Genomic DNA, 16794 nt, shown 5'->3' on the forward strand with positions numbered 1-16794 from the left:
GAATCTTGCAAGCTTGTAATAATATTGCTTTGGGTGGAATGGACATTTTAACAGTATGGACTCTTCCAATCCATCAGCAGGGAAGATCTTCCCATTTATTTGTGTCTTCTTCAATTTCTTTCATTAACATTTTGTAGTTTTCAAGCGAGCAGGCAACAGATTGATGGTTGCCAGAGGCAGGAGTGGGAATGGGAGAAATGGGTGAGCTGTTTTTGTTTTTAGATTGAGTAAACTGAATAATAGTAAAAAAACAACAATAACGAGAACTGAGCAGACAGAAATACTGACAAATACATGTAGGCTATACATTTCCGTATGTACATAGGCTAAGTTAAATTCTAAAGCAGAGGTAAAATCAATGTTCTTCAATTTATATTAACATTTATTGCTAATCTCCAATATGTTTTGGGAAGTCAGCAGATATTTACACATTATCCACCGAACGGTGCCGAATGTTTTCTGTTTAGATCGTTCAATACTGCCTCTGGCTCTGGTCATTGTCAAGACTAGAAGGGTAACATGAACACGTGTAGCCAGTTCTAGCGATTGGGTAAAACAGACGCACACACACAGGAGCACACTCACACGCGTGCACTAGCCGGCATTCTCGGTGTGTGTCTGAGAGCTGGTGCGGCCGCGGATACTTACATACACATAGACACGGGCACACATACATGTACAGGACAGGCATACGTTGCCCCCGCAACCCCATCTGAGACTGAGCCTCTCACTTGTTTTTCAACCTTGTTGGTGAGACCTGCGGCCCCCTGGGGGTCCTATTCTCACTCTGACCAGGTTTGAGGTCTAACCTTCTCTCCGATGGCTTGGCCCTGCCACGGGGGACTCCAGACCTTCCACGGTTCTCGCCACGCTGCCGGCGGGGGTGGCCAGCTCGTCGTGCCACGGCCCGGCACCGTTGGCCGACTCCGGGTCCAGCTCCGGGCTCTGCACCGAGTCCGGCACGGACTCGAACGCACTGTTCTCGTCGTCGTCGTCGTCGTCCTGCGACGAGAAGACGGTGCTCTCGGAGACCTTGGCGCTGTCCACCGAGGAGAAGCGCGTGTGGCTGGCGAACCTGCTGCCGCTGTAGCACGAGGGGCTGTAGCAGGAGCTGCTGTAGCACGAGGAGCTGTAGCACGAGGGGCTGCAGCACGGCGTGTCGCAGCCCTCGCAGCTGTGGTCCCCGCCCTGCCGGGGGCTCGAGTCGCTCTCACTGCCCGTGCTGGGGAGCATGTCGCCATCGGGGACGAGGCCGTTGGTCAAGCCCGAGTGGCCGGGGGTCGCCGTGCCCGGAGTAGCCCCCTCGGGGTCCTCGCCGTCCTCTTCGAGGGGAGGGGGCGCGGCGGCTAGCGTGTCCGCCTCGCTAAGCCCGTCCTTCTCCGAGGCGTCCTGGAGGGTGGCCTCCTCCTCCGGGCCTTCGTCGCTCGCGCCGCCCTGCGCCGAGGGCATGCTGTGCAGCAGGGTGTGGATGCGGATGTAGTGCGTCCGCGGGGTCTCGGGGTCTCCGCAAGCCGACGCGATCACCGTCTCCAGCTCGGACACCGGCAAGGAGCAGGGCCTGCTTTTCCTCTTCGCCGAGGCCCGCAGCTGCAGCCTGTCCTCCCCCTGCCCCAGGGCAGACACGTCGCCCTCCTCCTCCTCCTCCTCCTCCTCCGCCTGCTCCTTCTCCTCTCCCCCCGCCCGGCTCTCCGTGGCCGCTTCCTCCGCCTCGGGCTCCCCGGTGCCGCCCGGGGCTTCACCGTCCTCCAGCAGCCCCGCTGGGGGCGCCTCCCCACCCAGCTCCAGCCGCTCGGCCACTTCTTCCGCACTCAGGGCGGGCTCGGCGTCCTCGCGCCCCAGGCCCAGAAGCTCCCCAGCCCCGTCAGGTCCCACAGAGCCCGCTCCGTCGTCTCCTGCCTCGGTGGTACCTGCCGCTTCCTCAACCGGCTCGGCAAGCTCCAGGCTCTCGCTCCCGGCAGCGTCCCCGGCACTGCCCTGGCTCGGCGGCTCGGGCTTCGAGCTCCCGGAGGGCTCCAGGGCCTCGGCCGGAGGCTCCCCGCGGCTGCTGGCCACCAGGCTGTTCATGGGGCTGTCCCGAATTTCCGCGGACTCAGGATCGGCGCTCAGGGAGATCTCCTCGTCATCTGCGGGCGAGAAGAAAATGTCATTTCTTCCAGAAGAGAGCATTGTGCGGTTAGTGCAGTGGTGGGCTCTGCCGGCCCTGTGAGCCATCCTAAAGGATTTCTGCGTGAGGATATCGGATGCAGGCGGTGAGGAGGGCTTCCCGTAGGCCAAAGCTCTGCTAAAAAATTCTGTAAGGATGAGTTCTCATGTTTTCGTTTTTGTTTTTTAAATTTTATTATGTTATGTTAGTGAGTTCTCCTTATGTTAATGACAATTTGCAGTCGTGACATATTTCAGAATTCTGTTTCAAGGGAATTCATAGTTTTGGTTAAAATACCCAAAGCCTAGAACTACCCCAGTTCCTGGCACAAAGTGGGTGCTCAACAATGTTTGCTTCAGGGAAGACTGCAAAGGAGCCCTTGGGGGTTATTAGTGCCTTGCCCTACCAGACACTCTGCGCAAGGTTAATGCTTGCGCAGAGTGTCTCCTCTGGCTGGGTCCAGCAGGTGGCAGAATGGGTAAGCCAGGTTCTTAACAACTGCAGAGCAGAAAAGGGCTAGTTGATGGGAGCAACCAGGGTCCTTCAGTAGCTCAGACTGCCAGGCCACCTGGGGGTTATTGCAATGGAAAATAAACAAGGTCTCCACATCAAGCAACCATTCAAGGAACAGCAACCACTGTTTACTTCTACTTTCCCCCAGTTGCTTGCTCTGCTGGATCCCTGCCTGGTGTGAACTTCCCATTTCAAAAGCACTAGTGCAATGTACTCATTGAAGATGAATGATGTCTCTGGTGAGCCATGAGGCCATCTTTACCGCTACGGTGAAGGAAGAGTCAGTTTTATTCTCAGGATGAAGAAAAGGCTGGGTGTGAAAGGACAAAGCAGTCAGGGTGTTTTCTTACACTCTGCATTATGTATTGGGTATAGACAAGTACAACTGGTCTTTCAATGAGTGGGCAGTGATAAACTACAGACTTGGAGTTTTCAAAGCCTCATTAGCTTTACCAGCAACTCATAAATGTGGCCCAGAAGGACTGGCGAATTCTCAGCATGATCTACACTTAGTATAGGGGTTGTGGGAGAAGAACAAAAGTGGAATTATGAGGCCTCTCGTCATTCTTATTTGGAAATACGTTTTGGCTTGAAAAACAGAAAACTGGATGATTCTGAAGTTTTCTGTCTAACTTATATTTTTCATTTTTCCCTGGGATAAATCCGTTGTGCAATAATAGTTCTTTAATAATATGATATGTATCACATTCATTCATGTTTCTCATTGATTGATTGATTGATTGATTGATTGATTCATTCATGTATGCAATGATTAAGCATCTATTGAGCATCTCCTATGTGGGTGCTGGGAGTCAAATGATAAATTAGACACGGCTCCATACCCGTGTTGGCCTCATTGTCAAATCCCACTCCACTGTCTAACCCTCTACCTTTGGGTCACCAGAATGAAGAGGAGCCTCTCACTCAAGGGGACAGCAACCTGGCTTCCAGAACAGATCACTGGCTTCTGGGCCTCAAATGGAGAAGAGAGAGAACCACAAAACCTAGGACATGTCTGGAGAGAACCATGGTTATTATATTTTAGAGAAAGGAACCACACCAACCCTAGGCTAGGACAAGACATGAAGTTCATGCCAAAAATACCTGGGTGGATGGAGGACGTGATCTCAAATCGGAATTGCAGCTGTCCACTCACATGATCTGTTGGAAGCCTGCGGCCAAGTGTATAGCTGACCACCCTATCCCTAGAAGGAAATAAGCACCATTTACAGATCTGGTCAGTACCTCTCCTTGAAGATTACACAGCATGCTTTCTATGCCAGGAGGTGAGATAGGCAAGTCCGGGGAGGCCCTGCTCATAGGAGGTGATGATCCGCTCCGGTGCATAGAAGATGGACATAAGGTAAAGGTGGGAAAGTACATCTGCTCAACAGCAGTGAAAAACGTCAAGAAAATCCTTATTGAATATTCTAAAGCAGGAGTGAGCAAATTGTAGCCCAGGGCTCAAATCTGGCCCACCACCTATTTTTGTACAGCTCTGAGCATTTTACATTTTAAAATGGTTAGAAAAAAAAATAACAAAAGAAGAATAATATTTTGTGACACAGGAAAATTGTCTGAAATTCAAATTTCAGTTCCCAAAATAAAAGTTTTATTAGAATGCAGCCATGCTTATTAGTTTATTGTCTGGGGCCGCTTTCAGTCTACAACGGCAGAGTTGAATAGTTGAAACTGAGACTGCATGGTCCACAAAGCCTAAAATATTTACTACTTGGCCCCTTACAGAAGGTTTTCTGCCAACCTGTGTTATAAGCCAAGAAAACCCCCAAAAGACAACAATAACAACAAAAAGGACATGGAGATCTTTGCTTGGTTTTCTTGTGCGGGCTGACATTTTCCAATGCCCTTAATGGACATTGCCAGCAACAGACGCATGTCTTGCAGTATATATACATAGTGTCTAAGAAAGGATGCTGTCATGGTTACTGGAGCGGTGTGGAGAGCTGTGGAGTGCTTCAGAAAGGGACCTGCTGCAGGATGGACTGAAGCAAGACTTGTAGGTTGGTTTCCAGTTACACCAACTCCACAGTCCTACATACAGATTCTGAAACTCCATCCTGGCATCTGGCATCATCCCCTCTGCCCACTCAGGGCAATTTCTTGATTACAAAGACGAGAATTATCCAGGGGGAATCAACTTGAAAGTTTGCTTTTACAGTTTCATCAACAATGTAAGCTTTAGCAGAGTACATTACCCGCCCCCCCCCCCACCTTGGTTTAAATAGGAAAGGTAACTACCTTGGCTATTCAAGAATTAACAAATCCAGTTTATCTAATACTAACAAGACATATTCCAAAACCATTTGTTACTCAGATGATTCTGTATTCATTCCATTTATTCGTTGGTCATACTAAAATAAAAAGATAAGTTGCTGGCTGGTAGTGTTTTAATGTTTCTAGAAAATACCAGCATTATGAAACAACATATATCCCAATGATACTCTAAGTTAATATATTTCTTTGGTAAACCATAGTTTAGTGTTTGAAGTTCCTAGGAGGTCCATTAAATAAAGCATTATATGTAGGAAAACAGAATGAACCACAATATTTTGTTTATTTAGAAAGGACCTTGGTCAATATTATGAAGCAAATCTACTTATGACCACAGGAAAGAGATCTTGAACCCAAAACCTAGTTGAAATCAGGAGATGCCTAAAGACAACCAGGCAGTGAGACAAAAACTAAATTTGCTCTGCTTTGCATTTGTTCCGGGCTTTTCTGCCAATTCTCCTCATTCCTTCGATATCATTCTAAGGGTTACAATTGTATAGCATGGCATAGCGTAGATTTATGGCCAGAGAGCTATACCTAGCATTTTCAAATATAGTTGCTGCTAACTAAGGAAGTATATACTATATAGAAATATTTCGTCTGGTAAGAGTCCATTTTAATGAGAATCATGAGAGGACATGAAAATAAAAGATACTAACAGAAACATTCTTATATACAACTGAATTCTGCAAGTAACTTAATTGCTGTCATCCATGAGAATTCATGCTTTTAAAATTTCATACATATTATCTAGCATTTTCTACAAATACTAGCATTTTCTAAGTCTCTCTACTCTAGTAACTCAGGATTTCATCTTGTTAGAGGAGCGTCCCAAATGATTAAATCCTACACACAAGCAGAAATAATATTCTTGATAGTAAAGCAAATTTTAATTTCTACCTGTATAGAAAAATGCCCCATTTTTTAGTTTCCTTATTGTCTGGGGCTGCTTTCATGCTACAACAGCAGAGTTGAATAGTTGAAACAGGGCTTCTTTCAATATTGTCTTGGGATTTTCTACTCTCTTGCATAAGTAACCAGTGGTACACAAACAAGAGGAAAGGGAAGGGTTCATTTAATTGAATGTTGTGGCTGGAGCAACATAATTAATGGGAGAAGCCAAGGAAATTCAATACCACCATTTTAGTTTGAGTCTCCGCGAGACTATATTGTTGCAGCTTGCAGGCCTCCCTTCGCCTGCTCGCTGAAGACTTAGTGATATTGAGGTCTCAGTCACAGGTTTACCCTATGGCGTGTCTTTCCAGGAGTCTTTGAACGGGCATCGACAGCTTTCCCAAGAAGCGCTTGATGATGGGGCGGCTCTTAGCAAACTTGTCCTTCACCTCAATTTCCAGTACATCAGTGGGCAAGGACACAAAGCTGAATTGCTGCAATGAAATAATATGTCACATCAATTAACTGAGAGGTGAAAGGGCTGGCCAATTCCCAGCCCGTCTGCCTTGGATGAAGTCATTATAAAACATCCCAGTGGCAATATATATATCAAGGTCTTAGAAATGCTGTGAGCCCTGTTTATTCAGTAAATGAATAATAACAACATTGAGGTACTTTTTTGATGCTTAAAAATAAGGCTATTCTCCAAGATTCGAATAATAAAAACAACTCACCTTAAAGACAAAGAATCCGCTTAGGCCTCACTATACTAAAAGTATTAATATATTTAAAGAAAGAACAAGCACACACTCACCTATAGTTAAGGAAATACACTTTAAACCATAACAAAACACCTCTTTTCCTTGATTATAATGGCAGAGATTTAAAAATGTTTCATAGTATCCTGTGTTCTTGACCATGGAAAAAGAATTCTCACACTGTATTGATAAATAATCCCATTCAATTGATTCAACCTTTGGGAAAGGAATTGGCAATATTTATTGGCATTTAAGCTGCAAATTCCCTGCAACTCAGAATTCCAATTTTAGGAATTTTCCCTCTGGATTAATTTGCACACTTGTGCAAGTTAACAATGGCAAAAGCCTGGAAAGACCAAAAATGTCTATCAACAGCAACCAGTTAAATTAAGGATAGTAAATCTTTGAAATAGAAAACTCTGTTGTAATTAAAAAGAAAAAGAAACAGGTAAATATGCACGAACATGAATAGATACTTGAAAAACAAAGTAAAAAAGCAAGATGTAGAACAATATGAAGAGTGGGATTCATTTGTGTTTGGAACTGCAAAGAAAATGCCTGGAGGGGTGGACTCCAAACTCAACCTTAGGAAGTAGGTTAGTAGGGACGAGAGAAAGCAGATCTTTTTCATTTGATTCTAAACTATTCATTTTTTAAATAGCTGTATGACCAGTTAAATTAAGGATAGTAAATCTTTGAAATAGAAAACTCTGTTGTCATTAAAAAGAAACAGGTAAATAAGTTAAATTAAGTTAAATTAAGTAGGCTAGTAGGGAGGAGAGAAAGCAGATCTTTTTCATTTGATTCTAAACTGTTCATTTTTTAAATAACCGTATGACTTTTAAAATAAAGGCAGCAACAATTAAAGAAAGACTGTAACCATCAGAAGGTGGCATAGTGAACAATGAAAAGTGTAGAAAAGGAATAAACAACCTAAACTTACACCTAAAGGAGCTAGAAAAAGAAGAGCAAACAAAACTAAAAGCCAGCCGAAGGAAGGAAATAAAGATTAGAGCAGAAAGAAATGGTATAGAAACTAAAAAAAAAAAAAACAAAAACAAAAAACCAATAGAACAGATCAATGAAACCAGGAGCTGGTTCTTTGGAAAAAAAGAATACAATTGATAAACCTCTAGCCAAACTCATCAAAGAGAGAGAGAGAGAGAGGACTCAAATAAACAAAATCACAAATGAGAGAAGAGAAATAATAACCAACGCCACAGAAATATAAACAACTGTAAGAGAATATTATGAAAAAATTTATGCCAACAAACTGGGCAACCTGGGAGAAATTGATAAATTCCCAGAAACATATAACCTACCAAAACTGAAGCAGGAAGAAATAGAAAATTTGAACAGACCAATTACTAGCAAGGCAACTGAATCAGTAATAAAAAACTCCCAACAAACAAAAGTCCAGGACCAGATGGCTTTATAGGGGAATTCTACCAAACACTTAAAGAAGAGTTGATACTTATTCTTTTCAAACTATTCCAAAAAAATATAAGAGGAAGGAAAACTGGGGCGCCTGGGTGGCTCAGTTGGTTAAGCGACTGCCTTCGGTTCAGGTCATGATCCTGGAGTCCCAGGATCGAGTCCCGCATCGGGCTCCCTGCTCGGCGGGGAGTCTGCTTCTCCCTCTGACCCTCCCCCTCTCATGCTCTCTCTCTCTCTCTCTCATTCTCTCAAATAAATAAATAAAATCTTTAAAAAAAAAAAAAAGAGGAAGGAAAACTTCCAAATTCATTCTATGAGGCCAGCATTACCCTGATACCAAAACCAGATAAAGACACCACAAAGAAGGAGAACTATAGGCCAATATCTCTGATGAATACAGATGCAAAAATCCTCAACAAAATACTAGCAAACTGAATCCAACAATACATTAAAAAAAGTCATTCAGCACAATAAGGTGGGATTTATTCCCAGGATGCAAAGGTGATTCAATATTAACAAATCAATCAGCATGATATTTCATATCAATAAGAGAAAGGATAAAAACCATATGATCATTTCAATAGTTACAGAAAAAGCATTTGACAAAGAACAATATCAATTCATGATAAAATCCCTCAACAAAGTAGGGTTAGAGGGAATATACCTCAACATAATAAAAGCCATATATGAAAAACTCTCAGTGAACATCATACTCAGTGGAGAAAATGGAGAGCTTTTCCCCAAAGGTCAGGAACAAGACAAGAATGTCCACTCTCACCACTTTTATTCAGCATAGTACTGCAGTCCTAGCCACAGCCATCAGACAAGAAAAAGGAATAAAAGGCATCCAAGGTGGCAGGGAAGAAGTCAAACTTTCATTATTTGCAGATGACATGATGCTCTATATAGAAATCCAAAAGACCACCAAAATACTGCCAGAACTGATAAATGAATTCAGTAAAGTCACAGGATACAAAACCAATGTACAGAAATCTGTTACACTTCTATATACTAATAATGAAGCAGCAGAAAAAGAAATTAATAAAACAACCCATTTACAATTGCCCCCAAAAATAATAAAGTACCTAGAAATAAGACTTAACCATAGAGGTAAAAGATCTGTAGTCTAAAAAGTATAAAACATATTGATGCAAGAAATTGAAGAAGGCACAAAGAAATGGAAAGACATTCCATGCTTATGGATTGGAAGAACAAATATTGTTAAACTGTCTATATTACCCAAAGCAAGTTACAGATTCAATACAATCCCTATCAAAATACCAACAGCATTTTTCACAGAACTAGAACAAACAATCCTAAAATTTGTATGGAACCACAAAAGACCCTGAATAGCCACAGCAATCTTAGAAAAACAAAACTGGAGAAAAACTACCTCCAGACTTTACATCATACTACAAAGCTGTAGTGATCAAAACAGTATGGTACTGGCACAAAAATAGACACATAGATCAATGGAACAGAATAGAAAACCCAGAAATAAACCCACAATTATATGGTCAATTAATCTTTGACAAAGGAGGAAAGAATATGCAATGGGAAAAAGACAGTCTCTTCAACAAATGGTGGTGTGAAAAATGGACAGCTACATGCAAAAGAATGAAACTGGACCACTTTTGTACACCATAGACAGAAATTAATTCAAAATGGATGAAAGACCTAAATGTGAGACCTGAAACCATAAAAATCCTGGAATAGAGCACAGACAGTAATTTCTCTGACATCAGCTATAGCAACATTTTTCTAGATGTGTCTCCTGAGGCAAGGGAAATAAAAGCAAAAATAAACTATTGGGACTATACCAAAATAAAAGGCTTCTGCACAGTGAAGGAAACAATCAACAAAACTAAAAGGCAACCTATGGAATGGGAGAAGGTATTTGCAAATGACATCTCTGATAAAGGGTTAGTATCCAAAATATATAAAGAACTTACAAAACACAACACCCAAAAACCAGATAATCCAATTTAAAAAAGGGCAGAAAACATGAACAGACATTTCTCCAAAGGAGACATACAGATGGTCAACAGACACATGAAAAGATGCTCAACAACACTCATCATCAGGGAAATACAAATCAAAACTACAATATATCATCTCACACCTATTGGAATGTCTAAGATCAACAACAGAAGAAACAAGTATTGACGAGGATGTGGAGAAAAAGGAACGCTTGTGTACTGTTGGTAGGAATGCAAATTGGTGGAGCCACTGTGGAAAACAGTATGGAGCTTCCTCAGAAAATTTTAAAAAAGTAATGGCACCACTGGGTATTTATGCAAAAAAAAAAAAAACAAAAAACAAAAAAACCAACCCAAAACACTAATTCAAGAGGATATATGCACACCTATGTTTATTGCAGCATTATTTACAATAGCCAAATTATAGAAGCAGTCCACATATCCATTGGTAGATGAATGGATAAAGATGTGGTGTGTGTGTGTGTGTGTGTGTGTGTGTGTGTGTGTGTGTATGATTCAGCCATAAAAAAGAATGAAATCTTGCCATTTACGATAACATGGATGGAGCTAAAGAGTGTAATGCTAAGTGATAATTCATAGAAAGACATATAATTTCAGTCATACGTGGCATTTAAGAAATAAAACAAATGAGCAAAGGAGACAAAAAGAGAGAGACAAACCAAGAAACAGATTCTTAACTATAGAGAACAAACTGATGGTTGCCAGAGGGGAGGTGGGGGGGGATGGGGGAAATAGGTGTTGGGGATTAAGGAGTGCACTTACCATGATGAGTACCACGTGATCTATGGAATTGTTGAATCACTATATTGTACACCCAAAACTAATATAACACTGTATGTTAACCATATTGGATTAAAATAAAAGCTTAATAAATAAAACAAAGTGTAGAAAAGGAGAAGGTACATGTTGGCATTGCCTAGCTCAGACTGTCTGGGAGAAGGGAGTGTTAATAATATTGAACATCACAGTACCGTTAATCAAGGGTTGTATAACAGCTGAGATATATAATTATTTCCTTTTATTGTGATTAATTTCTAATAGCAATCTTTTAACTTCAGTTGATTCTAATTAGAGATTAAATATGTTAAATATGCTAATGTTAAAATCTCCTCTGTACCATGACAACAGGCTAAGTCATGCTTCAGTAACAACCAAATTTCAAGTCTCAGTGACTTTTGATGGTAAAGCTTTGTTCCTTGCTCACACTGCCATTGAGGGCTGGCAGAGGGCTCTGCTTGTTAGTCACTCAAGGGGCCAGGCTGATGGAGCAGACACCCCCTCAAAAGTTGCTAGGCACAGTGACAAAGGAAAGAGAACTCTGGAAGGTCTTCTCCCTGCAAGTAAGTGTTTGCTTCCAAACCCAACTCCTCATCAAGACTAGACACATGTCTCAGCCAACCACAGGGAGGAGGATATACGATCCTGTAGTGTGTTTGGGAAGCGGAGAGCAGAAATATCGACAAACAGCACTAATGACTTCCATACCTCCATGTAGTGCTTCTAATTTCCATTTTACATTAGTATAATTCAATTCTATGCAACTCCTAAGAACCAATCATTTCTGGTACTAACAGAACAAAATTTATGGACAGGCAAACTTGAACATCAAACCAGGAATAGGACTTCTCTAAGAAGGTCTATCTAAGCAAGAATCCAGCCCCACTAACTGTCTCAGGTCCTCAAAACTTCTATATCTTTGATCCAGTAATTCCATTCTGAAGCGTACTGTAATCAATATCCTAACCTAAATGCTCAACAATAGGTTAGGTACATTGTAGTAAATGCATATGATAGAATAGTTTATAATTTTCTAAATTACAATAATTTAGATTTATATATATAATTACAATATTATAACATGTTAAAAGATAGAAAATGCTTGTTTTACAATGCTAAGTGATAAGAGCATCTTTTTCTTAACATTTAATTCATGATCACAAGAATATGAATTATATGAATAAAAAAACTGGAAAGAATTACAATCAGTTTTAATAGCAGTTGTCTTACCAAGTAGGATTGTTTCCCCTCATTTCTTTTTCTGTATTTTCCATACTTCCTGTAATGAGCATGTATTATTTTCATAATGAAAAAATCACCTTTATTAAAACAAGAGTATTTCTGGTTATAGCAGCCTACACAGGACACCGAAGTCAACTTAGCAAAACTCACTCTGAAGTTCAGTAGGAATGCTTGAGTTCTTCCCTCTCTCCAGAGGGACTTCCTTTTTGGCCTCTCTTCAAAAATCCACCCCTCCACCCCAGGCATCAAGCTTTCCCCACTAGGCCCTTGCTTCCATTCCATCGTTATTGGAGTCCATGTAAACCCCCAGCTATGTGAGGTTCTTTTAAGAACCAGTGAGCAGCTCTGAAAATGTAAAAGTCTGTGTATCCATGAGCAAGCTGCTTGCACCCGTGAACCAGGGTGTTTCTCCTGCCTGCTTCTGCTGACCTGGCTTTTACCTGAAGCCCTTGAAGAGCCTTTGGAGTGACATGGACTTGGTGTTTATTTCTAGCTCTGCACATCCAAATTCTTGAGTCTCATTCACAACCTCCCTGAGGCTCAGCATCTTCACCTGTAGAACGGGAAAAGAAGGCTCATGCCATGTTAAATTAAACTGTATTCTTTCCTTCCAATTCTGCTCTATCCAGACTCTATCTGCCACATCCACTACAGATCTTCAACTTACAATGGAATGACATCCTGATAAATCCATTTTAAGTTAAAAATATCATAAGTTGAAAATACATTTAATGCATCTAACCTACTAAACATCATAGCTTAGCCTAGCCTGCCTTACATATGCTCAAAACACATTAGTTTACAGTTGGGCAAAACCATCTAACACAAACCTTTTTTATAATAAAGTGTTCATATCTCATGTAACCTACTGAATACTGTACTGAAAGTGAAAACAGAATGATTGTATAGGTACAGGATGGTTGTAAGTGTATTGGTTGTTGACCATCATGATCACATGGTTGACTGGGAGTTGTGGCATCACCAGATAAGCGAAGCATCATGAGAGAGTATCACACACATATCCCTAGCCCAAGAAAAGATCAAAATAAAAAATTTGAAGTACGCCATCATGAAGTTGGAAATTGTTAAGTCCAATCACCATAAGTTGGGGATTATCTGTCCTATCTCCTTCTCCTTTTGACTTTCCAATCATTGTACTTTTTAAAATTTACTATCTCATTTCAGCTGGCCCATAATGACCAATAATTCTACAGCTGTTTGTAATAATCTATAAGGCCTGGTTCAAATGCCTACAGCACAGACAAAAGCTATAGTTTTCCTACTGCTAATGCCCCCTCTGTCTTTTTATCCAGAAATGGCTTGGCTATTGGCCAAAATAGAAATCTATGAACTGTATCTGCAAACGATTTTTTGAAAAGATGCATTATTGCTCCAAGCCCTCTCTGTTTTGGGAATTTTATCTTTTTTTATCCTAATTCACCTGAAAGAAAACCAATGTGGCAAATGAAGGAGCCAACCCTGAACATTCTTAGGTTCTAAAGTTTGGCCATTTCCCACTTCATCCTCTTTTTGCTCATGGGCATCTAAAAGCAACTGTAACATTGTTGGGGAATGCTATAAAAAAGACCACTGATTGAGGGGCACCTGGATGACTGAGTTCGTTAAGCATCTGACTCTTGATTTTGGTTCAGGTCATATCTCAGGGTCCTGGGATCAAGCCCCATGTCGGGCACCACACTCAGTAAGAAGTTTACTTGAGATTCTCTCACCCTCTCCCTCTGCCCCACCCCAGTCTCTCTCTCTCTCAAATAAATAAAAAAAATAAATTAAAAAAAAAAAACCCAAAAAACACAAAACACTGGTTGACCTGTGAGCTGGACCCAGACACTCACAGGCTCCTTGCTGCACAACCCCCATCCTTGGAATGTGGGTTTGCTTGCCTTTCTCACTCCCAGAGTCTGCTCCAAGGACATAGCCTCAAGATGGTGATGTGATGTTGAAAACAGCTGCATGGTACATGTAACTAAACCCATTTAGGGTCTTTTCATAACCTTTTAAGATTTAAAGGGCAGGTATGGGGATCCATTCATCTTACTGCTGCCCAAGACAAGCCTCATATGTAAGTTCCCTTTGTCACTGTTAAAACTGCCACCTACCAACCTGGAGTGGCATGCCTCTTTCTTCGTCTCTCCCTGCCCTCTACGTATGGGGGTCCGGTTTCAGACTACACCTAGGAAAGCTCCCTAGAGAACTGTGAATCTACAAACACATGCTTGGACCAACCAATACATAAATGGCTCCTTCTCTCTGCCTAAACATGAGACTGTCCTAAACAAAGGCACTCCTGGTGTCCCAAGGGTCAGAGAAGGAAAGTTCCACAGGTCACCGTTCCATTGGATCCCCTTTCTTGGCTGTGCTTTAGGCAATAATTGTCCAATTAGGCAAGAATTGTCATAATTGTCAGATCTCTTACACTTGGGCAGCAAGGGCAGGAAGAAAGCTGTTCAAGGCCCAATGCCTGGGTATGAGTTGGAGTGATATATGCAGTACTCCTACAGCAACAAGCCTCCTTTTGGTTAAAAGTAAACTTCACACAAAAGTAAACTTTCAAACACAAAGTAAACGTTTTGCTTAAGCACACACTGTTGGGACTCTTATTTTTTGCTTTGGGCCATTGGTATGCAGCTCTGGCTCCCATTAGAATAATCTGGGGAGCTTTCACAAAAATACCCATAAGTGGATCCCATTCTTGACTACTTAAATTAGATTCCCTTGGGGGTGGAGCTGGGCACTGGTAGTGTTTCAAGCTTCCCAGGTTACTTTGCTGTGACTCAGAGTGAAGAGTCACAGTTCTCTCAATAACAATCATTTTAACTCCAAATAATCTCATTGTTAGGAAAATATTCCTTAGATCAAATCTAAATCTTTTTCTGTGGCTTAAATATTTAGTCCAATGATTCATAACCCATTCTTCATCCGAGATTAATAATTTTATTTTGGTCTTGGCATTCTTAATAATAGCAGTGGATGTTAGTGGGCCTCTGCCCAATAGATGCCAGTAATAGCTAGTTGTGACAACCAAAAATATCTCCAGACATTGCCCAATGTCTCTCGAGGGACAAAATCACCCTTGTTGAGAACCACTGATGTAGGGCTGCCATCTTCAGTTTTCCAGAGAGATATTGGACTGGTGTTACAATCTGTGGGCGAATTTATTTATTTTGGTTGGCACTGTTACTCAATAGGCCATTTATAGAAAGAAGATACTTTATTTATTATGTTCCATAGTGCTTCAGAAAAAACATGAGGCAGATCTTTTATAAGAAGAACTTCCATGAATTGAACTTATTGAAATACAAAGAGTAGCTAACTAAAGGGAATATTTAGTGCAATTATGTAACCTGGCAGCAGTTCCACAATGGGCAAGAAATTAGGAGTGTCACTAATGAAGGAGCCAATGACTAGAAGAAGGGGAATGTTATATACTCACTCACAAATACTTGCTGAGCACTGGCTCTGAGCTGGGTGCCGATGTCACAGCCACCACCCTTAAATACTGGGGCCATAGATCTCTAACCTTACAAGTCACAGTGTTTATGTTGCAAGTAGACAACCATAAGACAGGAAGTGCTATAGTGAGGGTCCCCAAAGGCCCTTTATTTAATGAATGAATAAAGAGAAGAGCTGTGAAGGTGGGGAGGAGCCTGATGGACAGGTAGAGATGACATCCCAGAGGAGGCGATGCTTTAACTGAATCTTAACACATAAGCAGACATCTGCCAGGTCAAGAAGATGTGGGAAGAACATTCCAGGGAGGGAGAGTACCATGGACAAGGGGTTGAAATTCACAGAATTCACGGGTCCCTTTGGGGACTGTGGGCTGCTCAGTATGTCTGGGTCATGGTGGGGGTCATGTTGTGAGATAAAACTGGATGGAGAAGTAGGATCCAGATCATGACCAGCCTCCTGGCCAGAGCTTGGATTTATTCCAAAGGCATCTGGGAGGAACTGAAGGAAGTGAATCATGTAGATGACAGACACACTGAGGTCTTGCATTTGAGAACTGTAGTAGTGCTGAGGAGGTGGCCCATACATATGTCAGACCTGAAGGTGGGCAGATCAGGTGAGACAAGTGAGATGTGGGGAGGAAGCCTGGCAGGGAAGGAGGAGAGGATGGCAGATTTGTGGACTGGTTAAATGTTAGTGAGAGCCATGGCATGTGGGAGAGAAAGAGGCTACAAATTCCCAAGATTGGATTCCCAAGATTAAGGGCATGTGGGAGAACTGATAGTTAGGAATGAAAAGAGGGGCTGAGTAACTAAATGTCCCAAAGTAATCAGAGAAGAGAGTGATGAAAATGAAGGGTTGGGTATCAAAAGATAGTTGACTGTAAAGAGAGAGCTGGAGAGCTTGTGATATTTTAACAAGATCTAGGGTATAAGTGTTGGAGTGGATGGTTGGTGATGAATGGAAATGAAGATCAAGGAAATTGAGGAGGTTAAGAAAACTAGGATGTCTGATAGGTCATTCATGTGGACCATGATCATCCATAATAATAGCAGGTCTTGGATAGAAAGGGAAGATGTTACCACAGGTAGAAAGGTCTTTACTGGTCATGGCAGAGTAAATAATGGGACTCATTATTGCCTCAATGAAGCTAAGATGATACGGATATCAATGTGAGGATGATATTATAATAAAAAATGAGGAAATAGTTGTGGGAAATTTAAGAGACATGTTCAACATGATTTGGAAAGTATTTTTCACTTGGGTGTTT

At 41.7% G+C, this 16794-nt stretch overlaps 1 protein-coding gene across 5 annotated transcripts in view; it reads right to left on the reverse strand.

Moving 5' to 3' along the window:
• The window catches only part of HECW1 (HECT, C2 and WW domain containing E3 ubiquitin protein ligase 1), a 430747-nt gene that overhangs the window by 105205 nt on the left and 308748 nt on the right, over positions 1-16794 (reverse strand). For all 5 annotated transcript variants that reach the window (XM_078059964.1, XM_078059960.1, XM_078059961.1 and 2 more), the window contains 3 exons: positions 6194-6336; positions 3761-3861; positions 810-2123 (listed from right to left, as the gene is read on the reverse strand). In XM_078059964.1, the coding sequence (XP_077916090.1) occupies positions 810-2123; positions 3761-3861; positions 6194-6336 (1558 nt within the window). The remainder of the gene's footprint in view (positions 1-809; positions 2124-3760; positions 3862-6193; positions 6337-16794) is intronic.

Source organism: Halichoerus grypus, chromosome 12 (assembly GCF_964656455.1).
Source record: "Halichoerus grypus chromosome 12, mHalGry1.hap1.1, whole genome shotgun sequence".
Classification (NCBI taxonomy): Eukaryota; Metazoa; Chordata; class Mammalia; order Carnivora; family Phocidae; genus Halichoerus; species Halichoerus grypus.